This window comes from Choristoneura fumiferana, chromosome 7 (genome assembly GCF_025370935.1).
Source record: "Choristoneura fumiferana chromosome 7, NRCan_CFum_1, whole genome shotgun sequence".
Taxonomy (NCBI): Eukaryota; Metazoa; Arthropoda; class Insecta; order Lepidoptera; family Tortricidae; genus Choristoneura; species Choristoneura fumiferana.
Window position 1 is genome coordinate 4,545,883 of NC_133478.1, and position 27,489 is coordinate 4,573,371.

At 36.9% G+C, this 27,489-nt stretch overlaps 1 protein-coding gene across 4 annotated transcripts; it reads left to right on the top strand.

Moving 5' to 3' along the window:
- The first annotated feature begins 4,511 nt into the window (after positions 1 to 4,511).
- LOC141429552 (uncharacterized) lies at positions 4,512 to 26,555 on the top strand. 4 transcript variants are annotated; one of them, XM_074089901.1, is made up of 17 exons: positions 4,512 to 4,602; positions 6,263 to 6,400; positions 11,560 to 11,729; positions 13,904 to 14,064; positions 14,293 to 14,705; positions 15,458 to 15,681; positions 16,239 to 16,341; positions 17,780 to 17,907; positions 18,591 to 18,881; positions 19,431 to 19,718; positions 19,931 to 20,430; positions 20,691 to 20,874; positions 21,060 to 21,255; positions 21,330 to 22,093; positions 23,713 to 23,905; positions 24,714 to 24,824; positions 26,379 to 26,554. In XM_074089901.1, exons 2-17 carry the CDS (start codon positions 6,358 to 6,360, stop codon positions 26,447 to 26,449), a joined length of 3,840 nt encoding a protein of 1,279 aa, XP_073946002.1. In that variant the 5' UTR covers positions 4,512 to 4,602; positions 6,263 to 6,357; the 3' UTR covers positions 26,450 to 26,554. The 4 variants fall into 4 exon arrangements, with proteins under 4 accessions (XP_073946002.1, XP_073946005.1, XP_073946004.1 ...); XM_074089903.1 differs by lacking the exon at positions 4,512 to 4,602 and adding an exon at positions 5,357 to 5,551; XM_074089904.1 differs by lacking the exon at positions 6,263 to 6,400.
- The last annotated feature ends 934 nt before the right edge of the window (positions 26,556 to 27,489 follow it).

The following is a 27,489-nucleotide window of genomic DNA, read 5'->3' on the forward strand; positions in this document are numbered from 1 at the left end:
TACCATCCTGAATTTTCCCAAATTTTTTCACCTACCAGTTTAGATTTTTGAGGGGCGGGGGGGACGCTCGAATTGAATGAAAATTTGCATTTTAAAGTTGAATATTTCGCAAACAAATCACTTAATAGAAAAAACATTTTAGCAAACCCCTAATGGTTTTAAAAGACCTATCCAAAGATACTCCACACTGTAGGGTTGGATGAGAAAAAAAAAATCACCCCCACTCTTTATGTCTTTCCTCGGAACTCCAACTATCTCCATAATGAATTTGGTCTAAATACAATCCCGCTGCAATCTCACTTCACAATCTCATCTCATCAATCTCACATCTTAGATAATTATTTTCTTACCAAAGTGTGAAGGGGCGGCTACATCGCTCACTGGAATAGGTGACCTTGGGCCCTGGCATTGATCACTTCTTTACAATGTGGTCTAATTCCAAAACCATTTCGAGGCAAAGGTTTATTAAATCATTTTAAAACATTTCAGCTAAAAAATATTCAAAGATCGTCTGTATATTTGCAAAATAACGTTTGACCAGATAAACAAATTGTCCTTCATCGTAAATAAACCGTAAAAACCGTAAACCGTAATCGTATTGTGTTTTGTATCTTTTCTATTGTACAATAAAGAGTTTACATACTTACATACATACATAAATAAATAATAAATAAATAAATATCACGGGACAATTCACACCAATTGACCTAGTCCCAAAGTAAGCTTAGCAAAGCTTGTGTTATGGGTACTAAGCAACGGATAAATATAATTATATAGATAGATACATACTTAAATACTAGTAAACACCCAAGACCCGAGAACAAACATTCGTATTTTTCATACAAATATCTGCCCCGACACGGGAATCGAACCCGGGACCTCAAGCTTCGTAGTCAGGTTCTCTAACCACTAGGCCATCTGGTCGTCATCATACATAAACGTTATGTAACTAAACCGTCTAATCCTAACACTGCCAGGTGACAGAAGACACTACGTTTTTTAAAATAATTGCGACAGGCAAAGATAAACGCAGTTTTTAACGCCATGAAAACTATGGTTACCTACATATAATTCCGATAACTTATAAATAGGATAAAAAAATGTAAACCCAACTAAAACCAAAATCCTTCAAATTCGTGTCTTAAATTCTCCTATTATATGAAAGAAAAGTATAAAATAAACATTGTTTTTTTTAGACCAATGCCAATTTACAAGCGGTACTAGTCTCTTTTCAATACATACTGTTAAACAAAGACTACCGCTTGTAAATTGTAACTTGTAATTTCGTGAAATAATGCACTTGTTGTTGCACACGCACAAGGTCACTGGGAACAAATTTACCCTAAGTATCCTATTTTATCAATGTTTAAATTAGCGTTAAAAAAACAACTGCCTTCCGTGGGAATACTTCCAAAAACCTATTGTGATCTCAATGAAAACACTAATAATAATGATAATTAATATCATTAGTGTAACAACTCCAATTGGCGGAAATTACAAATTGTCAACTTCATGTCAGTGTAATTGTCACTATTAAATTAAAGCATATACCTTTATACGCCGTATACATGGCTGAGTTTCAGTATTCAGCTGAAATATTGTTATGTTTTGCTAAGTCAGTAACTTTATATGAATTATAACAATACATGCGTGCGTGCACTTGTTCGTTAAAAGGCGCTCCTGCTCATTTTTAGAAAAAGAATGAAAACTAGGTACTTATGAGGATGAGAACGGACAGAAAAATGTTCTTTTGTGGTGTAGAGTCATAAAAGTAAATGGTTAAACCTAGATTAGAATTAACAGTTCCATACATTTTGACAACACTTAACCTTCCCAAGGTTTATTTGGAGATAAAAAATAACTATGGTCTGCGCATGCGACTAAGACATTTAATTGGCGTATGTTGCATTTTGTAATATTTAGACTAGACTGGATACAGTTAAAAGGATTTAAAAAAAACAAACCGCTTTACTCGTAAAATAGAGTCGACTCCATTCTACTCTCTATTCTCAACAAACTGGTTACGGTTTTCTTCCATTTAATTATTAATTTGTAACTATTGATTTCTATAGTGCAATGTGAGTTCAAAAGACTATTTGCTAACTATTTTAAGAATTTTAATAAAAGTTCCCATTTCCATTGTAGAACTTCGAAACTTTTGGGATAGTCACGTGATAGAAATTAAGGTTCATAGTTCAAATAATTTATTGAATAAGCGACAATTTACGGATGTCCATAATATCAATGAACTAAAAACAATGCCCCCTTATCGATATAAATTATTCAAGTCTACATTTATTAAAATGAAATTACATGTATAAGGATTATCATTAAATTAATAAAACTACCTATCCTAAACTTAAAGTACTTACATAAAATAAATAATAAAACCTAAAACTTTAAAGAGTATCCCTTTGGCAAGGTCCCGAAGATGCTGGCAGCGCAGCGTTTCCTCTTTGAATAGCTAATCCTTTACACTTTAGGCACTTGTCTCACCGCCAGCGAGTAAACGATTGGCTATCGACTATTTTCTCGCTCAAGAAACGAACAAAAGATATAAGATCCTGTGTGAGTAAAAGAGACACATATATTAATAGTTGATCGCTGGCTGTTCACACTGTCGCGAGAACTCGCTCTTACATCCTTTTGTCGCAGCGACAAGAGCTATAAAACTCGCCGAGCTATAGATACTCGCTCAGCGATGTCAGCTTGGCGGCCGCCCCGCACGAGCGAGTCGAGTGGAGCGAGTAATCGCCCGTCGCACGCGAACACTCGCTTACAGCCGAGTGACAAAACTACACTCGCTTCTCGCTGCTCGCCCACTCGTTTCTAGTTACTCGCTCTACTCGCTTCTCGCTCATCGTCGGCGGTGGGACAAGTGCCTTATCCTTTGTCCGAGGAAGCTGCCAAATAAGGTGAGTAAAGTAACTGTTTTTAGGTGGTACATGTATAGTTCAATTTATTATATCCCTGGATAAAAACCCATGTTATCTATCTTTAATGGAACCCTGTTAACCACTGTACAAATTGACTGCATATATGCTATAATCTAGTTAATAACTATGTACCTAACCAATTGACCCGTTGCACGCACAGACATTATTCATAATGACATAATTTAGGACCACAAACGCATAATTTTCTCTTATTCTTGACTAATAGAACACTGAATACTAAAATGTCGTAAAAACCCTAATTGTTACGTAAACCTATCAACTGAGTTACAAAGGGAATAAGAATCACTATCGCAAATTATGTATTATGTATCTAGAAAACTTAGTTATAGAGCTGACAAAACATACGGACAATGAGAACGAGAATCACTAATTAAGACATTAACTTTAAATACATTTTACTTATCGAAGACGGTAATGGATGACCATGTTCAAGAAAACTGTCCTTCTTACCTAGAAAACAAAAAAATGCAATGCAAATGATAAGCAATTTTGCAGCTGATCAGGCCCAAATTATCAAGCGCCGTAAATCCTCCCTAATATCTCAAAAACAGCTAAACCGATTTTGATAAAACATGTCTAAGAACCATCGCTAGAAAAACTGCTTTTAAATAAAAAAAAACCGCAATCAAATCGGTTCACCCGTTTAAGAGCTACGGTGCCACAAACAGACACACATAGCGGTCGTACTTATAACACCCCTCTTTTTGCGTGGGGTTAATAAAGGATTATGGGTTTGCGGCGCTTGCTGTTGAGACTTTAGGGCCCTGGTTAGCCATTTTTAAATCTTTTATAAGGGCCCTGTAGTCCCAGTTGAACCACACTAAATGGTACCGCAACATAACAGAATGGGCTGGCAATAAAAATAGAAGAACAGCTACTTACCCGAAATACAGACAAGACATGCCTTGAGTTCTGACCTCCATTAAAAAAATGGCACATAATTACAAAAAAAACAATAACCTAATACTTGACTAACTGCCGAGAACAACTCCGTTGGGTAACTAATTTACAGGGTTATTTTCAGGATCCATTACTGGGATTTTCGGAGCATCCATGGCTATTTGTTGACTGCCATGTTGAACTTAAGGTACCTACTTAACAAATTCTAGAAAAGTAGTTTTGTTTTTTCTTTTATATTTTTTGATAGAATCTTTTTTAGCCCCTTGTATTTTTTTGCGCACGCTATTTTGAAATACTATATACCCCAGCACGTAAGGCTACAGGAAGTGCCAAAGAATTACACATAAATACATAAACCTCCACCGGGCAGCCGTGTAAAAAAAAGAAGTACAAACTAGATTCATTTTAATACGAGCTGTAGCTTCCAACTTCTTTCATGCAAAGTAAAGAATCGTAAATAATGATCTAACATCCTATATTTACCGTAAACAGCGGGCCCTACGATAAAAAATAACTTATGCCCATAAAGCCTTTAGCGTAAATTATAACGTATGAAGTACGTAAACGATGTAATAGCACAGTAAAAAATACAAAGGTCAAGCGGAAAAAAGGCGAACAATCAGTTTATAAAATGAAACTTTAGTTTTTCTTTCTCACTGACTGTTAGTTGGTCGTTCGAAATAGACCAGTGAAGTGTTGTGAGTGACTGTTGACAATTGTTTAAGTTTAAATTAAATATAACTTGGTAGGTTATGTTAAAATTAATTAATAATTTATGTTAATTCGTCGAAGAACTAAAGTCACCGACATAGCTGGAAAATTATGCAAGTTGAAGTGGCAATGGGCGGGTCACATCGCTCGAAGAACAGATGACCGTTGGGGGAGAAAAGTCCTCGAGTGGCGACCACGAACCGGAAGACGAAGCGTTGGCAGGCCTCCCACTAGGTGGACTGACAACATCGTGAGAGTTGCGGGAAACCGGTGGATGCAAGTGGCGGGTTGTCGTTCATTGTGGCGTTCTAAGGGGGAGGCCTTTGTTCAACAGTGGCCATCTTCCGGCTGATGATGAGGTTTACCTTAAACCAATGGTTCTCAAACTTTTACTGATGAGGGATCATTTGTTTTTTTTTTTGCCCCGGCACGGACCACTTACATTTTTTTCGATGGCTTCGCGGACCACTTTGGGTATGTCCAGGGACCTGGGTATGTCTCACAGTTAGACGAAGTTTAATTTTAATTTTGATTTAATATTAGTAAGAAATAAATGAGTAAAAATGAGAATTTTAGATATCTCTATGGTAGTGTTCATTTTACGATCATTCCTGTGAATCGGAATCCATTATTTGTTAAAAAACACCTCCGAATTTTGTTACAGCCTTCTTGTAGTGTATTCAGCCTAAATGCAATCGAACAAATGACTAAGATACACCCAGAATTACGTTATTTTAAAATTATAATTATTCACAATCTAGCCGTTTCCCTCCCAGACACCGCTCAATCAGGACCAATGGTAAAAATGAGAGGATCCCGCCCGTTGCTCAGCAGTGGGATTCTCCTCTCCAGGCTAATTAATAATCATTAGTACTAAAAATCCATAGAAAGCCGTGGTGGCCGAGTGGTTTGACCTATGGCCCCTCAAGCAGAGGATCGTGGGTTCAAACCCCAGCCGAACTTCTGAGTTTTTCGAAATTAATGTGCGTAATTACATTTGAAATTTATCACGAGCTTTACGGTGAAGGAAAATATCGCGAGGAAACCTGGACACACCTGTGAAGTAATTCAGTGATCTGAAATATTATTTATTATATTATTATTATTATTACACTAAATACTTAATAAACATCTTGATTGCAATTCGTAAATGTAATATTTAAGTCTATTAATTAATCTGTTATTTTATTATTATTACTAAACATTTAATGGAATGGCAAATATGGGCTGGGATGGGATGGGATTCATGATTATACTACCAATCATTCTATTGTAGAAGTGAAAATTGTTTTAATAGCTTTTCAAAACTGCGATATTTAATTTATCCAGATTATTTCAGCGAATGATATGACAAATATGATTGAAAACTCTTATAAATATTTTGAAGTCATGGCTGACAAAGTTTCCTTATTTAATCAAAATAACTCTACTATAATATAACAGATTAATTTTGAAACAGCATAGATGCTTAAGTAAGTGATGATAAGAAATATTTTAGAAGGTTTACATACGCAGACAAGAATAATCGGTATATTACTCTACTATAATTATGTTTGTAAATCCGGAAAGTTTTATTTTGTTAACGTATCAATTATTTTTAAAGTGCACTTTATGTAATTGAATCTTATTACATTTAGATGTTTATGATCAAAACATGTGTATAGATTTAACCTAATACACTTATTTTGTTACAGTTAGACAACCCAACGCCCCTTTAGAGAAATGCTTGTAAAGCCAAGTGGCAGGAAAATCTGAAGTTTTCACGGAAAACGAAAATAAACCGAATAAAATGTCTAAAATCGTTTTCAAAATCAACGGAAAGCAGTACGAAGGTTTGTTTGTTTAAACTCTTTATTGTACAAAAATGAAATACATTTTTTTACAAAAAAGTGCTAAGTACAAAGGCGGACTTATCCCTGAGGGGATCTCTGCAAGTCAACCTTTTTGACGTCAACGAAGGACAGTCTCAAATGATGCTAACGATGATCGTCATTGGTTGCCGTCATTATATTTGAATCAAGATAACGTACATTAGCTGGAACAAAAAAATTGTGGGAAGCTATGAACAATCATTGCGCAACTTTATTACTTTTTTACCACTTCTGAACCATTAAACACCACCAGTGTATTACTTAGTTTATGTATTAACGTATGTATAAAGATCTCTACACATTCAACTTCAACTTTTTTGCTTACTGGCAACTGGTCGCTTTATGGTTAGCAACCATTACTGCCAATGACACCTTCTCTACATATTACACCGTATTTTACCATGTCCGTAATGTAATAGTATACTTACCTTTTTAGGGTTCCGGAGCCAAAATGGCAAAAACGGAACCCTTATAGTTTCGCCATGTCTGTCTGTCTGTCCGTCCGCGGCTTTGCTCAGGGACTATCAATGCTAGAAAGCTGTTGGTAATTTAAATTTTTTTTAGGGTATCTCCCATAGACGTAAAGTGGGAGTGTTTCTTTTTTCTCATCCAACCCTATAGTGTGGAGTATCGTTGGATAGGTGTTTTAAAACTATTACGGGATTTTTCGATTCATTCATAGCGTATTCAAAGTGAGAGACAAACGGAGAGATTCACTTACCCACTTAGTTCATTTGTTACCTAAACTTAATAATCATAACAATTTATTTCCAAAACCATCTTTTTACATTGTCCACTTAACCTAAGACACTACTTCCTAAATTGGTAAAACCTGTGATTTAGGATAAGCAGCGCTCTTCCCCTTAAGAGTTAGATGTATTGATTTACATAGCAAAATATAAAGTTTTAGACAAAATACTAAATTGCTATAGTTTTGGCCATTTCTTTGAGGTATTTAATAGCTTGTACAGTTGAAGTCACAAGCATGCTCACAACCAGGTGGTAGGACCTTGTGCAAGGTCCGCCCGGATTGTTACCACCATCTTGCTTGCGTGCATGCGTGCTTGCACTGTTGTGTTTCGGCATGGAGAGTAAGACAGCCGGTGAAATTACTGGCACGTGAGGTATCCCCATCTTAGGCCTCTAGGTTGGCAACGCTTCTGCAATACCCCTGGTGTTGCAGATGTTTATAGGCGGTGGTGATCTCTTACCATCAGGAGACCCACTTGCTCGTTTGCCATCCAGTCGAATAAAAAAAAACCACTTATCCAAATTCATTATGCTTATAAATGTGCACCTTATTGTCAGTGTTATAGATATAGATGCACTTTTGGAAAGATGTTCGTCAACTAGAGGGTACTTCCACATTCTCATGTTTTAGCTCTAGGTATAGATCCCATATAAGTAGGACAGGTTTAGTATCAGTATCGTCAGAAACTAAAATAGATAGATGATTTGTATATGTTTGTGTGTGGAACAATGGGTGTCAATTTTAGGATACTAAAATGTATAATGTATTTTACGTTATGTCCATCAACTACAACTTTTTGTAAAAAAAAATAAACAAAAGTTGTAGTAAAAATAAAAACTTCACTTTATTATATGACATGTATTTTTTTTTTTTCATAGATACGTTATCTAATGAGAATATTTACCAGTATGATCTAGGCTTTATAAAAATTTACGTTACGTTTTATGGTAACGTCACGTTGGCACTAAGTGATGAACACTGTATTTTTACCTGTGCTTAGATTTTATCACTTTATCGTAAAAGTGCATTTATATTTACAAAATGGAAAGTAGAATATTGTATGCTATAAAGTTATTTTTGCTATCGTAAAATATACATTTTATCGGTTATTTACGAAACCGAAATCATGGAGCAGCACTGTTCCTTTTATGCTGGCCACATTATTTTTACTTTTGACATTTCAGACTGTCATTTTAGTATCTTCATTTCAGGAATAGACCATAGTAGGTATAGTCCTAATGGGAATTATAAAGCTGGTCACGATTTTAAATGCGTCCGGACTGTCGGAGTTTAAGTTTCTCTACGGAGTTCGAGGCTACTAGATTTGTTATTTTACCTTTTTAGTTTTATATAAAGTTGTTTTAAGGCAGTCAGGTTTTTATATATATCTATCTATATATATAAAAGAAGAAACTGACTGACTGACTGACTTATAGATCAACGCACAGCCCAAACCACTGGGGCTAGAAAATTGAAATTTGGAATATATGTTTCTTAATAGATGTAGACGCGCACTAAGAAAGGATTTTTCGAAATTCCCACGGGATAGGGAATAAATGGGATTTATATTTTCACTTCGAAATTACCCTATTTCAGTAACTATAATTATTAGAAACTTCAAATTTGGCATGCACGTAGGTAATACTAACAGCTAAAAACACTTTTCAGAATTTTACGAAATTCCCACGGGATAGTGAATAAATGGGATTTATATTTTCACTTTTAATTAATGACCCTATTTCCGTAACTATAATTATTAGATACTTCAAATTTGGTAAACAAGTAGGTAATACTAACAGCTAAAAACTACTTTCAGGATTTATCAAAATTCCCACGGGATAGGGAATAAAATGGGATTTATATTTTCACTTCAAAATGGCCCTATTTGCGTAACTATAATTATTAGAAACTTCAAATTTGGCATGCAAGTAGGTAATACTAACAGCTAAAAACGGTTTTCAGGATTTCTCGAAATTCCCACGGGATAGGGAATAAAATGGGATTTATATTTTCACTTCAAAATGGCCCTATTTGCGTAACTATAATTATTAGAAACTTCAAATTTGGCATGCAGGTAGGTAAAAACTGTTTCAAAGATTTTCCGAATATCCCACGGGATAAAACGAATAAAGAGGATTTTATATACTTACCAACTGAATCAGAAAACGATAAGCTAAACCAATAAAACTGGGGACTGGAGATTTGGCAAACTGATGTAAATCTGGTAACAATTATTTAGCAGTGACATCCTACTCATTCTGGTGAGGATCGTCTCCGTAGAAGGGAACTCCTCAAAAGTTGATGGCACACGCAAAAAACTTTACATGATTGTTAAATTTCAATGACAATGCGTTTATATGATATACACCGCCTGATGCTGCAGCCAGAGTTGGGTGCTGATGACGGAACTCCTCAAGGGCTGATAGCATAGATACGAAATTTTACATGTACGTTCAACGAGCTGACACAATTACTTTGTCCACCCGCGACCTTTATGATAGCTACTTTTGTGCCCATGCAATGTGTGTTCATGCAGTTCCTCCACCTCCACACTGTAAGAACACACAAATCCATCTATCACCACCACCACTTTACACTGACCCGTTTCGAACTCAACCAGAGCTCATCTTCAGAGCAACACAACCGTTCAGCATGTTACGGTGTGAAATTTGGCATAGATGGACCTACAGTAATGCAGAGGTGCACTAGGGCAAAGATTAGAGAAATAGAAAGAATAGGAAAATATCTCAACTTTGTTTTTTTCTTTGTTTGTTGGGGGTCATCTCTGAAACTATTGAGCTGATTTAAATAATTATTTTATCAATAGAAAGATACACTATCCCTGATTCACATTACTTTAAGAAAAATTGCATACTTTCCGCAGAATAAAAATAAGTTTCAATATTGAGGCACATTTTCAATATTATTTCAATAATAGAAAGCTACAATGTGTCTCCTATCGACAATTAAGAATATTAAAATAGATCATAACAGTAATTCATGTCCCGCGGGAACTTTACAATTTCTCGGGATATAATCCTATATAGTGTATGAAGTCGCGGGCAAAAGAAACGCGTAGTATGTACTTTAACGTTTTCTAAAATTCCAACCCTGAATCAGCGAAGCAGGGTTTCAAAGTTGGTAAGAAGCCGGGGTGGCCTAGTGGAAGCCGTGGTGGCCTAGTGGTTTGACCTATCGCCTCTCAAACAGAGGGTCGTGGGTTCAAACCCCGGCTCGCACCTCTGAGTTTTTCGAAATTCATGTGCGGAAATTACATTTGAAATTTACCACGAGCTTTGCGGTGAAGGAAAACATCGTGAGGAAACCTGCACAAACCTGCGAAGAAATTCAATGGTGCGTGTGAAGTTCCCCATCCGCACTGGGCCCGCGTGGGAACTATGGCCCAAGCCCTCTTGTTCTGAGAGGAGGCCTGTGCCCAGCAGTGGGACGTATATAGGCTGGGATGATGATGATGAAGCTACAATGTGTCTCCTATCGACAATTAAGAATATTAAAATAGATCATAACAGTAATTCATGTCCCGCGGTAACTTTACAATTTCTCGGGATATAATCCTATATAGTGTATGAAGTCGCGGGCAAAAGAAACCTGAATCAGCGAAGCAGGGTTTCAAAGTTGGTAAGAATCATAATTAATTACGTATGTAGGTCGATTTTTGTATTACAAAATTTGCACCATCTGTCTAAAAGAAAATCTGTCTGTATTTGTATTTCCATATAATCCTCCGAAAAATTAATCAATTCACGAAAAAAGGATCGCAGAAAGTAAATGTATGTTACTCCAAATTTAACGCGAGCGAAGCCGCGGGCAAAAGCTAGTATAATATAATCTTGTTATTCACGGTACGGAAAGTTTGGGATCCACCTGTGACTCTCATGGCGTCAAACAAAAGCCTTGATATCGAAAATACAAACTGAAATATTGATGCACAGAAAAACCAGAAAAATAAGACCAGCGCTGGGAATCGAACCCAGGTCCTCGGCATTCCGTGCCGTGTGCTATACCGCTACACCACCGCTGGACAACGATACAGACACGAATTTCTCCTATGCACCTCATATCTCAGCCTGTGTTGTTTCTTATTTAGCCACTTAAGCAGCGACACTAGCGACATCTATGCCGTAGCCCTCATCGAGAAACTTTTCGGCACTCCATCGAAACTAACCGGATATAGGTTTTACGGGATGACCGTAAAAAAAACAAAAAAATTTTGGAATTGAAATAAAAAATACAAAAAGATTCCAAAAAAAGAAAACAATCTTAAAAGCCTTGATGTTATCAGCACAGTGGTTAGGGCTTTTTCAAGGAACGTTAATAACAACAGAAATAAGATTTACAATGTTTACAGTGGATGGCAACTATGGTCCAGACGTGTCTCTGAACGAATTCATCCGTACCGTAGCGGACCTGCGCGGCACTAAGGCGATGTGCCACGAGGGCGGCTGCGGCGCGTGCGTCGTCGCCATACGCGCCGCCGCGCCGCCCACCAATGAGATGAGGACGTTTGCTGTCAACTCTGTAAGCTTTGCAACTACTAAATATTATTTAAATACGATATAGCCAATCGAAAAACGTTGTTTGAAGTGGCAATAGGCAAGGCCGGTTTACTAATGTTTCGGCGAATAACGTTTGGCAAATTGTTTCATTTCGCAACTTTTAATTTCCCAACTGTTTAAAATTTCTGAAACTTTAAATTTTTCAGCATTTTTATAAAACTTAACTAACCTAACCTAAAGGGTTCTACACGATGGCCCTGAAATAAATCCTGAAATATTTACAGTTTTAGAGTTTACGAAATGAAAAGTTGCGAAATGAAACCATTTGCCAAACGTTAGTTGCGAAATAAACGGATACCGGGCAAGGCCATATAGCAAGGAGAACTGATGGCCATTGGAGCCGAAAAGAAAAAAAAAACTGCGGATCGCAAGCGCAGCGTAAGATGTCCACCAACGAGATGGACGAATGACCTGGTTAAAGCCGCGAGTTCCGCCGCGAGAATGACCGGCGCTGAAAAGTAGAACCTTTGTGAACGGCCATGTGGCGTGCTGCGATGCCGAATTATGGGTGGCAAGATTTTGGCGCCGCAAAGTGTCGACGTGTAATCTTACCATTATTTCATAATTTCGGCCACATTATGACTTTATTCACGGATATCGAAAATACAAACTGAAACATAGATGCACAGAAAAACCAGAAAAAGAGACCAGCGCTGGGAATCGAACCCAGGTCCTCAGCATTCCGTGCTGCGTGCTATACCTCTACATCACCACTGGACAGGAGTACGGCCACAAATTTCTCCTATGCACCACATAATCTTAGCTTGTTTTGGTTTCTTATTTAGTCACTTTTTAGTTTGTATTTAGATAATATCTATGGATTTTTACGGGATGACCGTAAAAGTAACAAAATTTGGAGTTGAAATAAAAATACAAAAAGACTTCAAAAACAACACGTTCCTTAAGCCGCACGAGCTTTTCGAACTACCCACACTTCGGATGTTCTTTAATTAAACCTGCACCCGTCTACTCACATTTCAATACTTTTTCTCATATTGCTCATACGTACCTCATTATTTTTTATAACTGTTCTTTATATCCACTGCTAACAAATCCGTTACTTAAGCAAATGAGTTATTAAAAAACATTAACAAAAAATTTACGCAAATATGAAAATTGCTCACTAAATAATTGCGAGCAGACGAGAAACTCAGCGGTCTCTGTTTAATGTGAATTAATTATTCCCTTGGTAAATAAGTTTCCGTATTCTTTCCAATAATTTAATGATAAAAAATGTGGCTGAGTTCCAAACAAAATGAGCAACGGAAACTGTAGTTCAAGTTCGAACCTCGAGAGGTAAAATTTGTCATAAAAAAAAACTTAATTTATGAGGGACTGAGAGACAATTTTTTTACTCCAGTAACTTTTTATCATCTTAAAGTATTTGTTGTACCAGTATATAAGTAGGCAGTATCTCGCGAGAACTTATTAAGATAAATATCGAGCTTACGTGCGATAGAGTTAGGTATACTATGCTGAGTGGGGTCCACTTTATACTATTCGATGTTATTTTTATTTTTTTACATCTAATGTATTTTTATGTGTAAATAAATGTCACTCTCTATTGAGTATAACGTGGGACCAATGACCACAATTGACCTAGTCCCAAAACTTCCAAAGCTTGTACTACTTATGTACCTACTAACAAATTGGTAAGTACATACTTAATTTAAAACAAATATTAAATGTCCAAGACACGAGAACAAATATTCTGCGCTCGCCGGGGCTCGAAAACGCATATTTTTTTCAAAAACTGCATTGACATTGCAATGGAACCTTTGATAGGTAATTTTGAAAAGAAAAACTTTTCCCCTTGTCCGCTTTAGACCGATTTCGGGAGCTTTGTGTTTTGCGATCAAGGTTGATTTTAAAACCCAGCAAAGAACTTTGACTCACACATTTGGAGCGCATAATCAAAAGCACATTGCCCTCTTAAGTTTTTACTGCAAGTGGCCATAAGTGTTAGAGTGCACTACTAAATAAATAAGTAAGAGAGACGTCAAAGAGTATTCCACTCTCTCATTGTCTCAACTAACTTAAGTTTGCATTTATCGTATTTGGTGTTGAAACTTGGGAGGCCATTACACTTTCCTACTTGCTTAAATTTAGGTAACCAAATGACATTTTCGTCCTCAGTGCCTAGTGTCAGTGCTGTCCTGCCATGGTTGGGAGGTGACCACAGTAGAAGGAATAGGCAACAGAACGATTGGATACCACGACATCCAGAGCAGGCTGGCTAAGTTTAATGGCACACAATGCGGCTACTGCACTCCAGGATGGGTCATGAATATGTACAGGTTAGTCTAGTACAAAGCAGACTGGCTAAGTTCAATGGCACACAATTCGGCTACTGCCCATTATTTGAGGTCAGCTAAAGCTCATTTTCTGTACATTTTCCAAATTCTCTCGTCCTGATTTTTTTTAATATGAGTTAAACATTAGAATGAAGGTGGCCACCTTCAATTTCATCAGGTTGATATGCACATAATGAGCATTTAATTAACGATAAATTGATTTAATTACAGTCTGAGCAAATCCAAAAATGACAATTTGACTATGAGCGAGATAGAGAACTCGTTTGCCGGCAACATTTGTAGATGCACAGGCTACAGACCCATAGCAGATGCTTTTAAAACATTTGCCACTGATGTCGATAAGAAATTACTAAGCAAGCTATGTGATTTGGAAGATCTAAGCATTCTTAAATCTTGTGGAGTTAGTTGTGCCAAAAAATGTCCGCACAAGAAAAATAATGATCAGAACTTGTCTAAAAAAGAAAATGATGATGATTGGTGTGAACTGACAAAAAGTGATAATAATATGATACAAATAAATTGCAAGAACAATAAATGGTCTAAAGCCTTTACGTTGGAAGATGTTTTTAAAGCTATGAAGGACGATCATGATTATAAACTGATTGCCGGCAATACTGGTCAAGGTGAGCAACATACAAAATAAAAAACTACCCACCAATCGCATGTCATAGATGAATTGTGTTCAAACAACCTAACGATAGTAAAAATATAACTAAGAGTAAGTATCGTAAACATGAAGGACACTGGGTCTATATCGACTGGTCTAAAATTGTTTTTCATAAAACATTTTCGTGACATATTTTTTACCATAACAGCGTTGGTTACCACTAATTTTTTGTCTGGAAAACAAATATGAATTTAGCGACTCTAGGTGAAGTCGACAGAGCTCCGCTTCGCGGAGCTTCTATTCCGCCTAGTTAAGGTTGGCACAATACTAACCTAACTTAACCTATATAGTTGAGCAATCATGTTACCTTGGGCTTTCTTTATTGCGGGGGACCCGGCCCCCCGAGCCCCGTTGTGGGGGACATCGCCCCCCTGTCCCCTTTTCCTGTTTCGCCTATCCAAGTATCAAAATTAAATAAGTATTCACTTTTCATTAATTTTTTTAGGACATTGAATATTAGACTAAATTAGATCTAACAAAATTATGGATTTTAGTGATAAAAATTTTAGACTAAACAATTATAGTGCTTCAGGAAAAAATAATGTATGCAAAAAATAAGTATGCCGTACAATATTATACCAAACAATTTGAACCAAAAAATTTTAGGGAAAAAAAATTAAGACCTTGCGAAGGGTACCCGGATAATTTATTTTGATTTTAGACCATACCATGTACTCACATTCATACCAAGTACTCATATTCTTGCAGGTGTATATCATGTATCTGAATACCCAAAGAATATCATAGATATTTTCAACATTGTTGAATTGAAAGGGTACATTTTAGACGTCAACCTGATACTGGGTGCTGGCATGCCTTTGACGGAGATGATGGAGCTGTTCCTTGAACTCTCCAAAAAGAATGAAGATTTTTCATATCTACAACAATTTTATGATCACATGGATCTAGTAGCACACATCCCTGTAAGAAATGTAAGTATTTTACAAGATTTTAAACGAGTACTCGTATGATGAATACATAGATAGGTTACAAAATTATATTATTTTGCCAAAACTAAGTTTACCAGATTAAATATAACCCACTTGTATAAACCTTAACAAAGCCGTGGCTTGGCACCTGTGTAAACAAACAAATTTCGTAAGTTCATAAAAAGGTTGCAGTAAATAACATTGGACTGAAAAGTCATAGTTATCTTGCCCCAAATTATGAGTATCTAAATAACACCGATGAATATTTACTAATATTATTATTGCAAAAACTGAAGATATTGCATTTGAATCGTGACTATTTCTCTTGAAAATTCTTATTAGACTTCCGATTTCCTAGACTAGAATTTTCTCCCCTTTACTGAATTTTTAGCAATAAAAATATTTTGGCTACCAAATACTATTGCGAACGTGCCTCGGCAAGACAAATAGTTGAGCTAAGCTTCCATAAACTGCCTTCGTAATGCTTGAATGCAGTAAACATCCACAACATTTTTTATGTCTATGACATTCTTTTCATTATAACTCTTGTTGTTTTTCAGATTGGAACTATTGGTGGTAATTTATGTTTGAAGCATGTTAATAACCAATTTCAATCAGACTTGTTTTTGCTATTTGAAACTGTCGGGGCCATGGTGACTGTTGGTATGAATTCAATTTAATTAGCTATTTGGCTGACATTAGAAAATAAATTATTTTTTCACACCTCTCCTTCAGAAAACTAGCTTTTCCTCCCTGACGAGAGGGAGCAAAGTGCAACTTTTCTATTCAAGTCTTTTCTAAGTGTTTTATTGCAAATGCCATTTTTTGAAGTTAATAATAGTAAAGCCACGCATTTTTCTATGCTGGTTGTTTTTTAATAATAATAATAATGTCATTTAATTCAGATATTATCCATGTTTGTTAGTTACAAATCCTTTATTATTATGTTAGTAAGTAAAATTAAATCTAAGTACATTAATAACAATTCAATACTAGCTACTTAATTAGGAATTGGTCGCTACATGCAAGCTATTCCAATGGTAGAATTATATTTAGATTTTTTTTCAAGTTTCTTAATGCTCGGTGTGAAAAGTTGTATGAGCCACTCGGGAGCAAAATTATTTTCATCTTGGGCCTTAACACTTGAATCCCTCATTACTCTCAGGATTCTACTTTAGAATCCCTCGCTACGCTCAGGATTATATTGTAGGATCCTTCGCTACATTCCGGATTCAATGTACGCCCTCGCCGTAAATACACCATTTTGCTCCTTTGTGACACAAATAACTATTGATGTTTTTTGGATTGGAATTACCTTTAGTCTCCTAAAATAAGAGAAAGAGATCAGATTTAAAAGTTCTTACAGTTATGAACATGAAACTATCGTGATACTCATATTAAGCAACACAAAACGTGACGTTTAAGACGAGTTTCAGTTACAATATCATTTAATACTTTCAGTTATCCTAGAAACTTGAAATTTGGAATGAAAATAACTCTGCACAAATACGTAATATATATCTAAGGAAAGTGTAAATCTTAATTTCTTTATGTCTTCCTGTCTATGCTACTACTACTACTATTACTATTTAGTAATCAATCTAAAATTACCCCATAACGTGTAGGTAGATTCTGCTCAGGAACGGTGCTCTGCTACATAACATTGGATAGCCCTATGGCTAAGTATGTATATACTTACCTACAAATTTGTACAGAACCCTTGGTGCGCAAGTCCGACTCGCACTTACCTGTATTTTTTTAAATTTCCAATGACGAAAATTTCATAGTTATTTTTTAATGTTTTTAAAAATATAAATAACTATCATGGGACAATTGACACCAATTGATCCAGTCCCAAACTAAACAAAGCTTGTACTATGAATACTAGGCAACGGATAAACATACTTATATAGATAAATACATACTTAAATACATATATAGTATATCATCAACTTCTTTGAAAATCAGCGTTAAAACCGCTATTACATACGAACTGATAGATAGGTATGACGAAACTGTATAAGTAGGTTTTTAGGTATAGGGCTACTTAATTATAGAATATTCAGTTTAATATTTTTTATTACACCTTTAAAAATTTCAGCTGAGGCTCTGGACAAGAAAGTCGCAATGAGTCTTCCTGATTTCTTAAGTTCAGATCTCAAAGGAAAAGTTTTACTGAATGTACGGTTACCCCCATTATCACACTGCTGTAATGTAAAAACATACAAGGTAATTAGTTGACATATACTATAAAATTAAGGGCTCTTTCCAGCCAGGGCACTAAAGAAAAAAAAAGAAAATGCGTTTAATCACAACAACACAAGACAGAACAACATTAGTACAAGTAGACAAGACGAAGTGTGTCAATTCAATTCTTGAAAGTATACTCGTAGCTCCATCGATACTATAGACGAAGTGTGTCATTGCGGCTGCAAATTTAACACTGGCTCAGCATAGTGTTGAAACGTTCACCTCAGCGCTGTTTTTCGCCAGCACCATCGGTGACACTCGGATCGCTGTACAGATGACTATTAACTAATTAAGACTACTTCATTTTAAATTATTTGTTAACTCAATATAATAGGGTCGTGGGTTCAGATTCCGGCTCGCACCTCTGAGTTTTTCCAAATTCATGTGCGGAATTACATTTGAAATTTACCACGAGCTTTGCGGTGAAGGAAAACATCGTGAGGAAACCTGCACAAACCTGCGAAGCAATTCAATGGTGCGTGTGAAGTTCCCAATCCGCATTGGGCCCGCGTGGGAACTATAGCCCAAGCCCTCTTGTTCTGAGAGGAGGCCTGTGCCCAGCAGTGGGACGTATATAGGCTGGGATGGATGGAACTCAATATTAAATCTAGTGGTGGGGAATATTCTAGACATATTAAAACTAGAGTGTTCACTGTTTTCAGATTATGCCTCGTTCACAAAACGCCCACGCGGTCGTCAACGCCGGCTTCTTACTAAGATTCCATCGCAACTCACAGCTTTTAGAAAATGTCTCGATAGTCTACGGCAGTATTGCTCCAAACTTCATACACGCCAGTAAAACGGAGGCGGCTCTAGTTGGCAAAAATCCTTTTACTAATGAAACATTACAATTAGCGGTTAATACATTGTTTGAGGAGATACATCCTGAAGAAGCGCCGCCCGAGCCCTCTGCTGCTTACAGGAGGATGTTAGCGGTCGCTTTATACTATAAGGTACCTTATTTGGACCAACTTACGAAGTCAATGTTAAGCCTGGAAATTTTCGCGAAAAGATGCTAAAAATTTCTTGGTTTTTATGTCATTTATTACTGTGATAAGTTATCGTGACTTTTTGTGAGTGAATTGACGTGTAATAATAGACTCAGCGCCTCAAAATTTGGCCAACCCTTCATACAAAATTAACGATTCTGCATACATTTGAGGGCCAGATTTTTTGCCGCTCAGTATAACCTGTAAGCGCCGTTGCACTGTTCTGGTACTGCCTGTAACGGTTACAAGCGGACTGCATTCCAATCCAACTGAAACGTAACTGCCAATTACCTACCGACTGCTCATACATTTTCTGCTTCCTCTAACTGCACGCAAATTACACGCTAGCTTCGATTAAGAAAGAAAGAAAGAAAGAAAGAAAGAAAAACATTTATTCGTGACATTTTTACAAATAAAAGAAAAAGAAAATTTTTTTGTCACGAAATGGTCCCAACTCAGCATGATGTCAACCTCAAAAAATCTTCCTGTTAAGTAAAATATATGTATTTTTAGGCAATTCTGAATTTGTGTCCAGATGACAAGATAGATCCAAAGTATAGATCAGGCGGAGATGCTATAAAGAGAATTATATCTCAAGGTAGTCAAACATTCGACACTGACAAAAGTGTCTGGCCTCTGAATCAACCTGTACCGAAGTTGGAGGCTTTGGTCCAGTGCAGTGGGGAAGCAACTTTTGCTAATGACCTACCAAAGCAGGAGAATGAAGTATTTGCAGCTTTTGTAACCGCTAATGTCGTGGCTGGCAGCGTCATTGATAATTTCGATGCTTCCGAAGCACTTGTGAGTTTATATAAATTTGTTACCTACTTTTTATCCTTGTATAGTTGTAAGCAACAAGTTTTATTCTTGACCTTAAAAGTCGGTTTTTTGTCAATCTTGCTAGATTTCGACTGCTTAAATATTTTTTTTGTGATTAAACAAGAAGATTCGATGATTAGATGACTTTTTTAACATATATCAACTTACAGTTTTTCATGTTTGTGTTTATTTAGAAAGTTCCCGGAGTTATAGCCTTTTATTCAGCAAAAGACATACCCGGTGAGAATTGTTTTACGCCAGCCAACGTACCCTTCATGACAGCAAGGGAAGAAATTTTATGCTCTGGTAAAGTTGAATTCAACGGACAACCTGCTGGGATCATAGTGGCCAATAGAGAAAAAATAGCTAACAAAGCCGCTAAGCTGGTTAAGATTAACTATGCTGGCATAAACAACAATAAACCTTTGCTGACAATAGATGATGTTCTTAAATCTCCGGAGAAAAATAAAAGAGTTGTGTTAAGCAGAGAAGTGGAACCGACAGAAATAGGGAATGATGTAAGGTGCATAATTCAAGGAGAATTTAAGATAGAATCTCAGTATCATTACACTATGGAGCCACAGACTACAGTAGTGAAGCCAACAGAAGACGGAATAGAGGTTTACTCGGCAACGCAGTGGCTAGATTTGACAAATATTGCCATTGCTCAGTGCTTGAAGGTTCCAGTAAACAGGTAGGTATCAATAATATTGATGTGTGTTGTGTGTGTTGGTCCAATAAAACTGAAACGTGGAACTTTTATATTTTATGCAGTGTAAACTTATTCCTACTGAATTTTATAAATTAAATATCAAAAAAAAATTAGAGTAGTATGATTCTTGATAGTGCTGTTGAAATTTTGTGAGAAAGCATAAAAGACGTACTTAATAGACTTTAAGCAAAACGACTCCTCGTAACACATTTATAAAGAACCAAAACTAATGTTTTTTTTAGCGTAAATGTAATCGTGCGAAGAGTAGGCGGAGCGTATGGTAGTAAAATCAGCCGTGCTGCGCAGATCGCCTGCGCATGCGCTCTAGTGTCTCATTTCCTGGGCACCACCTGCAGATTCATCCTACCTCTACAGACAAATATGAGGTCTGTGGGCAAGCGCCTTCCTACCACTTGTAATTTTGAAGTAAGTTGTTTGTGTCATGATTTTATTTGGCTTTAATGACCACCTCAATGAATTAAAAATCAAAATACATTGCTTAAAGAAACAATAAAAATGATAAACATTATCATATGCCTGAGCCAATATTGCCTTATTCTGAGTAAAATAAATGTGTAGCACACAATTAAGCATGCATTTGTAAACTGCAGGCAGGAGTTAATTTAGAAGGTGGAATTCAACATATGAAGTTAAGTTTCTATCAAGATTGTGGACATATTTTCAACGAAGTTATCGCTCCAATCACAGTGGAGCACGTGCGAAATTGCTACAATGCTAAGAGGTGGAAAATAGAAGCAAACAGTGTGGCCACGGACACTGCTTCAAACACTTGGTGCAGAGCTCCAGGTAAATATAAAACAAAATATTTAGAAAACCCTTGAATAAAATAACTATCACCACGAAAATAATTAATGTTTCAGCTTCAACAGAAGGTGTAGCAATAATAGAACATATAATGGAGAGAATAGCATTTAATTTAAATAAAGACTCTCTTCAAATACGACTTGCAAACATGAGAAAAGGGAATGCTATTCCAGAAATGTTTGACCAATTAAAAAGAGATTCCAACTTTGACCAACGTCAAGAAGAAGTAAAAAAATTCAATGAAGAAAATAGATGGAGAAAAAGAGCTCTTAATTTGCTACCGATAGAAGTAGATGTATTTTATTTAGGAAATTATAATGCTGTAATATCAATTTACCACGGAGACGGATCAGTAGTTGTAACTCACGGAGGCATCGAAATGGGTCAAGGAATTAACACAAAAGCAGCACAAGTTTGTGCTTATATTCTTGGCATTCCTCTAGAAAAAGTTAGTGTCAAACCAAGCACAAGCTTTACTTCTCCTAACGCCATAGTCACAGGTGGTAGTATTGGGAGTGAATGCGTAGCTTTTGCTGTAAAGAAGGCATCTGAAATTCTGATGGAAAGATTTAAACCAATCAAGGACAAAATGGAAAAATATTCTTGGGAAGAACTTATTAACCAGGCATATGCAGCTAATGTTGATTTGCAAGCGAGCTATATGATGAGTCCAAAGGATAATATAAAACCGTACAATGTGCAAGCTGTATGCGCTTTGGAGGTAGAAGTTGATATATTGACCGGTAACCACGATGTGCGAAGAGTAGATCTTCTTGAAGATACTGGACGAAGTTTGAGTCCGGAAATCGATGTTGCACAGGTAATAAATTTAGCAAAATAATAAGTAAAATATCAGTTTTGAGCACCGTTTGGCACTTAGTGTCAAAATGTATGTAAGGTAAACGTCCGTGTGCTCAATACGCTAATGCCTAATGGTGGACATCTTGCTGTCACCTCAGATTTTATGGAAATAATTAACCCCTCATCACAAACCACCCCCAATACCGTTTTTTTTTTATTTAGGTAACACGTCAGTGTTTGGGTCACAGAAGTTCAAATGTATATGTATAAGTATACCAAAATAGCTTCTGCTCTTGACTTCGTCCGCGTGAAATTAGTAATTCGTTAAAGTTTTTTACCTGACTAAAAGTTAACTACATATTCGTCCAACCGTTTTACCGTGAAGAAGCAACAAACATTTCTATATAATCCTCAGAAAAAAAAAATCAAAACACGAGAAAAGGATCGTAGAATGTAAATCTGTTTCCCCAAATTTTACGCGAGAGAAGCCGTGGGCAAAATCTAGTATAACATAAAACGACAAATTAACAAAATCTAGAAATCCGACTGCCTTAAAAATGCCAAAAAGAAGAAAACAAGTCTAGTGGTCTAAAACTCTGTAGCTAACTAAAAGTTCAACAGTCGGACAAACAGCCAATTAGATCTAAGAATTTTCGAGCTGGTCACGATTTAAATGGGACCCGACTGTCAACAGTCTTAAGTTAGCTACTTAACATAGTTTTAGACCACTAGACTTGTTTTCTTTTCTTTAGCATTTTATATTTCTGTGAAAATGGTAGATTAAAAGTATTATAATAGGGCGCCATATTGAAATATTATATAGGTAACCTATGTCACTCCGACAGTTATGACAAATCTAGTGATACCTACCTTATTTGGTAAAATCTATCCAGCCGTTTAGGCTGCAACAAGGACCAAAGAAATAGGTCAGACATACATACCCACATTCATACATAATAATATGTACATATAACATACATACATACGCTTGAAAAACATAACCCTCCTTAGGGCAGTCGGGTAAAAATAGGAAATCTCGCAACACAGCTACATTTTTTCTATTACAAATTGTGAGATTTCATGTAAGTAGGTAGTCTATTTTTTAACCAAGATACTAAAATGACGTTTCATGTGCTACCTGTTTTTTACTAACCCCCGACGCAAAAAGAGGGGTGTTTTAAGTTCGACCGCTACGAGTATGTGTGTGTTACGAACTTCTTTATCTATTCTATCAAATCACAATCCACACAAACTAATTACCACACATGCGTTTGCGGCTGCGCTCACCGCGTAAGACAATGTTTGGTACTTAATTAAATTATCTGATGCAAATTGATGTGCGTTACATATTTGCTGCGACTTATTTTGCAAAAGTGTTTTTCAATAAAAAGACCTATCAAGATCGTTACCTTCTTTCTAATGCTAAAAAAAATTAAGTATAGTAGTATTACAGTACTCATCTTCAAAAGTATTGAATTTGCCACTTCCAAGTGTTTATAAGCATAATGACAATGTGATATTGTAAACTTCAACTGAACATGGTCGATTCTGAACGCTTCCAATCCTCCCCACCTCATTAGCACTTTTTTCGATTTTAAAAAGACCCCTTTTTAATCACTGGTCAATTCGTTCTTTCAGATTGAAGGAGCTTTTGTCATGGGTCTTGGTTATTGGACCTCAGAGAAACTGGTTTACGATAAAAATACGGGAGCACTCCTTACCGACCGGACATGGACATACAAGCCACCTGGCATGAAGGATATACCTTCCGATATGAGGATTTACTTCAAGCGAAATTCTAGGAATGAGTTCGGCGTGCTGCAGTCTAAAGGTAGTAGAGAATTTCGTTAGTTAACTGATATTAATATCATCAAAATCATCACCATCACTAACAATCTTCATCATCACCATCAACCATCATCAATCATCATCATCATCACATCGCAATCACCGTCATTTCATTATCACCATCATCATCATTTTTGAGAAAAGCACTATACAAGCTTCGACCAGTAATCGCCATCCTGGCCTCATACATAATCATCATTGATTGATCAAACTTCTACTCGTCCAGGATGGCTTAATTACTGGACTCTGCAGTAATGTACTATTTTCAAACGACAAGAAATATTGACGTTGTGTTGCAAATAATAAGCCGAGAAGTAACGCGCGGTCACTATAGTGGCCTGCAAAGAGATTTCATTCATTTCCGGCAATTCGACCGTCTTTTGTTTAAACGCGCGCTCTGCGGCACGGCCCGCGCCCGCCGCCAGCGCCACCGCCCGCAGCCGCCGCGTCAGCAGCCACACAACAGGGCGACGAGACTATAGCGTCCCGCCAGCTTTTTTTTTTAATGTAGTGTTAGAGAAAACCACTATAATACAAGCCTCGGCCGGAACGTGAGGAACCCCCTACTTCCCGGCCTCTACAGTAATGTATTATATGCAGGCTTTTTTTTGTTGTCTGCACTTTTTGTTGATTATACCTACTTGCATTGTCGTCCGAGTACGAGTACATGAATATGAAATTTAAAAACTGGAGGTTGTTTATAATGCACTTACCGGATCCGATCCAACAAAAGCAACAAACAAACATGGCAAATATAAAAGCTTTTAAAAACATCTCGTGCTGTGTTTCAGCAACTGGTGAACCTGCGCTGTGTCTCGCAGTTGTTTTGATCCATGCTTTGCGTGAATGCGTACGCTCAGCGCGCTTAGACGCCGGCTGGAAGGACCAGTGGGTAGACATAGGTAAGTAATACTCTCGGAGAACTACTACTACTTGTACTCTTGTAGTGGCAATGGGTGGAGATAATGGGGAAGAAAAGTTCTCGACTGGTTACGGCGACTCGGAAGACGAAGCGTTGGCAGGCCTCCCACTAGGTGGACTGACGACATCGTGAGAGTTGCGGGAAATCGGTGGATACAAATGGCGAGTTGTCGTTCATTGTGGCGTTCTAAGGGGGAGGCCTTTGTTCAGCAGTGGACGTCTTCCGGCTGATGATGACTGTAATAGAGGCGATGGCTTCGTCTTATTCTAAAATCTGAGAACATAATTGTCTAACGCGATTATGTTCGCAATCAGATTTAAGCTAGAAACACACTAGGTGGAGCGGTGCGGTGCGGCGCGGCCGCGGTACCGGTTGTGATAGTAAAAGAGAACAAGTTGGTTCAATACGTACAAAAGTACATTGCGCGGCTTAAATGTGTGCGCGCCGGTTGGCGCCGGTACGCACGCACCTGCCGTACGCACACACTGATAATTTCAGGAGGATTAAGTTTTCTGTAGTCAAGGCTGCGCTGCCGTCGGTGCCGTACGTTTCGATTTTAGCTCGCTCGTCTTGCGCTCGCTTCACGAGATGATCACCTTTTACGTTCTCGTACTTACGTATTTTTTGTATTAGGTATAGTTGTAAATTAGTAGTATATAAGTGTAGTGTGATAGTTTCGTGCAAGGACACATAAAAAAATAAAAGATACCTACCTACCTATAAACAATATAGTTATAGTATTATGTGTAGGAAACATATATGAGTACCTACACCACTTCAGCGAATTTATAAATAATATTTTAAATTTAGTATAATAATAATAATAGAGCGGCAAAGAATTTGGTTTCTCTAGACACAGATATTAGACAATTTTAAGTTAACTTTCATACTAAAATTATTTGCCGGTAGGTAATTAATTAATCTAAAATAGACATCGACAACCCTAAGCGTCCGCGCCGGAGTAGGCAGTTATGTCTCCTAAAGGGTCGAAGTGTGCATACTTGTTCTCTTTTACTATGGTAAAACAGGCTTACAACCGGGTACCGCCCCCCGTGCCGCGCCGCACCGCTCCGATGTCAGTATGTTTCTAGCTTTACCTTCTCTTTCTACTCTCGTTTCATACCGTGTGACAGAAAGAAGTAGTGAAAACGATTGTGATCCCAATTGTGTTAGAACTATGGCCTCGGGTCTTATACTAGGAATATATAATAAATAATACTTAATAAATAGCATGGGACACTTGACACCAATTAAACTAGTCCCAAACTAAGCAAAGCTTTTACTATGGATAGGTACAAGGCAACGGATAAACATTACTTATATAGATAAATACATCTTTAATACATAATATTGGAAAAAATCTCTATTAAAATTAATTGAAATGTGATGAGAATTTCGAAAATTAGTTGGGAATCCTAATAAGCAAAATGTGTTTGTGGAAGGCTCAGGTTTTCTCATACCACATTATGAAGTTAAGGGAATCGTTTCGTCGAATCCCAACAATCAAAATTTCATAATTTATGTTTAATTTCAGCGAACCCGTGTACAGTCGAGAACATATTCATGTCTGTCGGTCACAAACTTGAACATTACGTATTAAAATAAGCGTTGTTTAATCGTTTGTGTTTGTATAAAACAATAAGTTTAGCTCCTGAACAAACACGTCAGATTGTATTTATATTACCTAAATTACAAAAAAAATATTTGATTTCAATAAAGATGTTTAAAATAGAAATGATTGCTTGTATATTAAAATGTGGTGTTTATTTACTCCCCCAGCTCCCAATTCCCCGTACCTATTCTACATGATTACATCATGCTTCGTTCGTCCTCGTCCCTTTGTTAAGGTTTAGTCGGCGAAAGCCGTTATTGCCGATCATATGAAGATGCAAACTTTTATAATAAATAATAATAATAAATATCACGGGAAAATTCACACCAATTGACCTAGTCCCAAAGTAAGCTTAGCAAAGCTTGTGTTATGGTTACTAAGCAACGGATAAATATAATTATATAGATATAGATACATACTTAAATACATATTAAACACCCAAGACCCGAGAACAAACATTCGTATTTTTCATACAAATATCTGCCCCGACACGGGAATCGAACCCGGGACCTCAAGCTTCATAGTCAGGTTCTCTAACCACTAGGCCATCTGGTCGTCTATATTCTTTATCCATGCACAAACTTTTTTCCGTGCTGGGCACAGGCCTCCTCTCAGAATGAGAGGGCTTGGGCCGTAATGCGGGCCCAGTGCGGATTGAGAACTTTACACACACCATTAAGTTGCTTCGCAGGGTTGTGCATGTTTCCTCACGATGTTTTCCTTCATCGTAAAGCTCGTGGTTAATTTCAAAAGTAAAAACATACATGTAATGTATTATTAATATTCATTAGCGATGCATGAAAAATAAAATGTATCTAGGAAATGAACAATTATCTTCACAGTTGCTATTTAATTTCCTCGCAGTCGAAGTGAAAGCAGAGTGTAAAACTCGAGCATTAAACCTATTTTCCCCTCTAATGTCAATCCACTCTCACGTACAGGCTTGGGTGGCTTTATGAAAGTCTCGGGTAAAATAGCTCGTTTTATGCTCTAGTTGTACTATCTACTATTATACGTAACAAAGAACGGTATT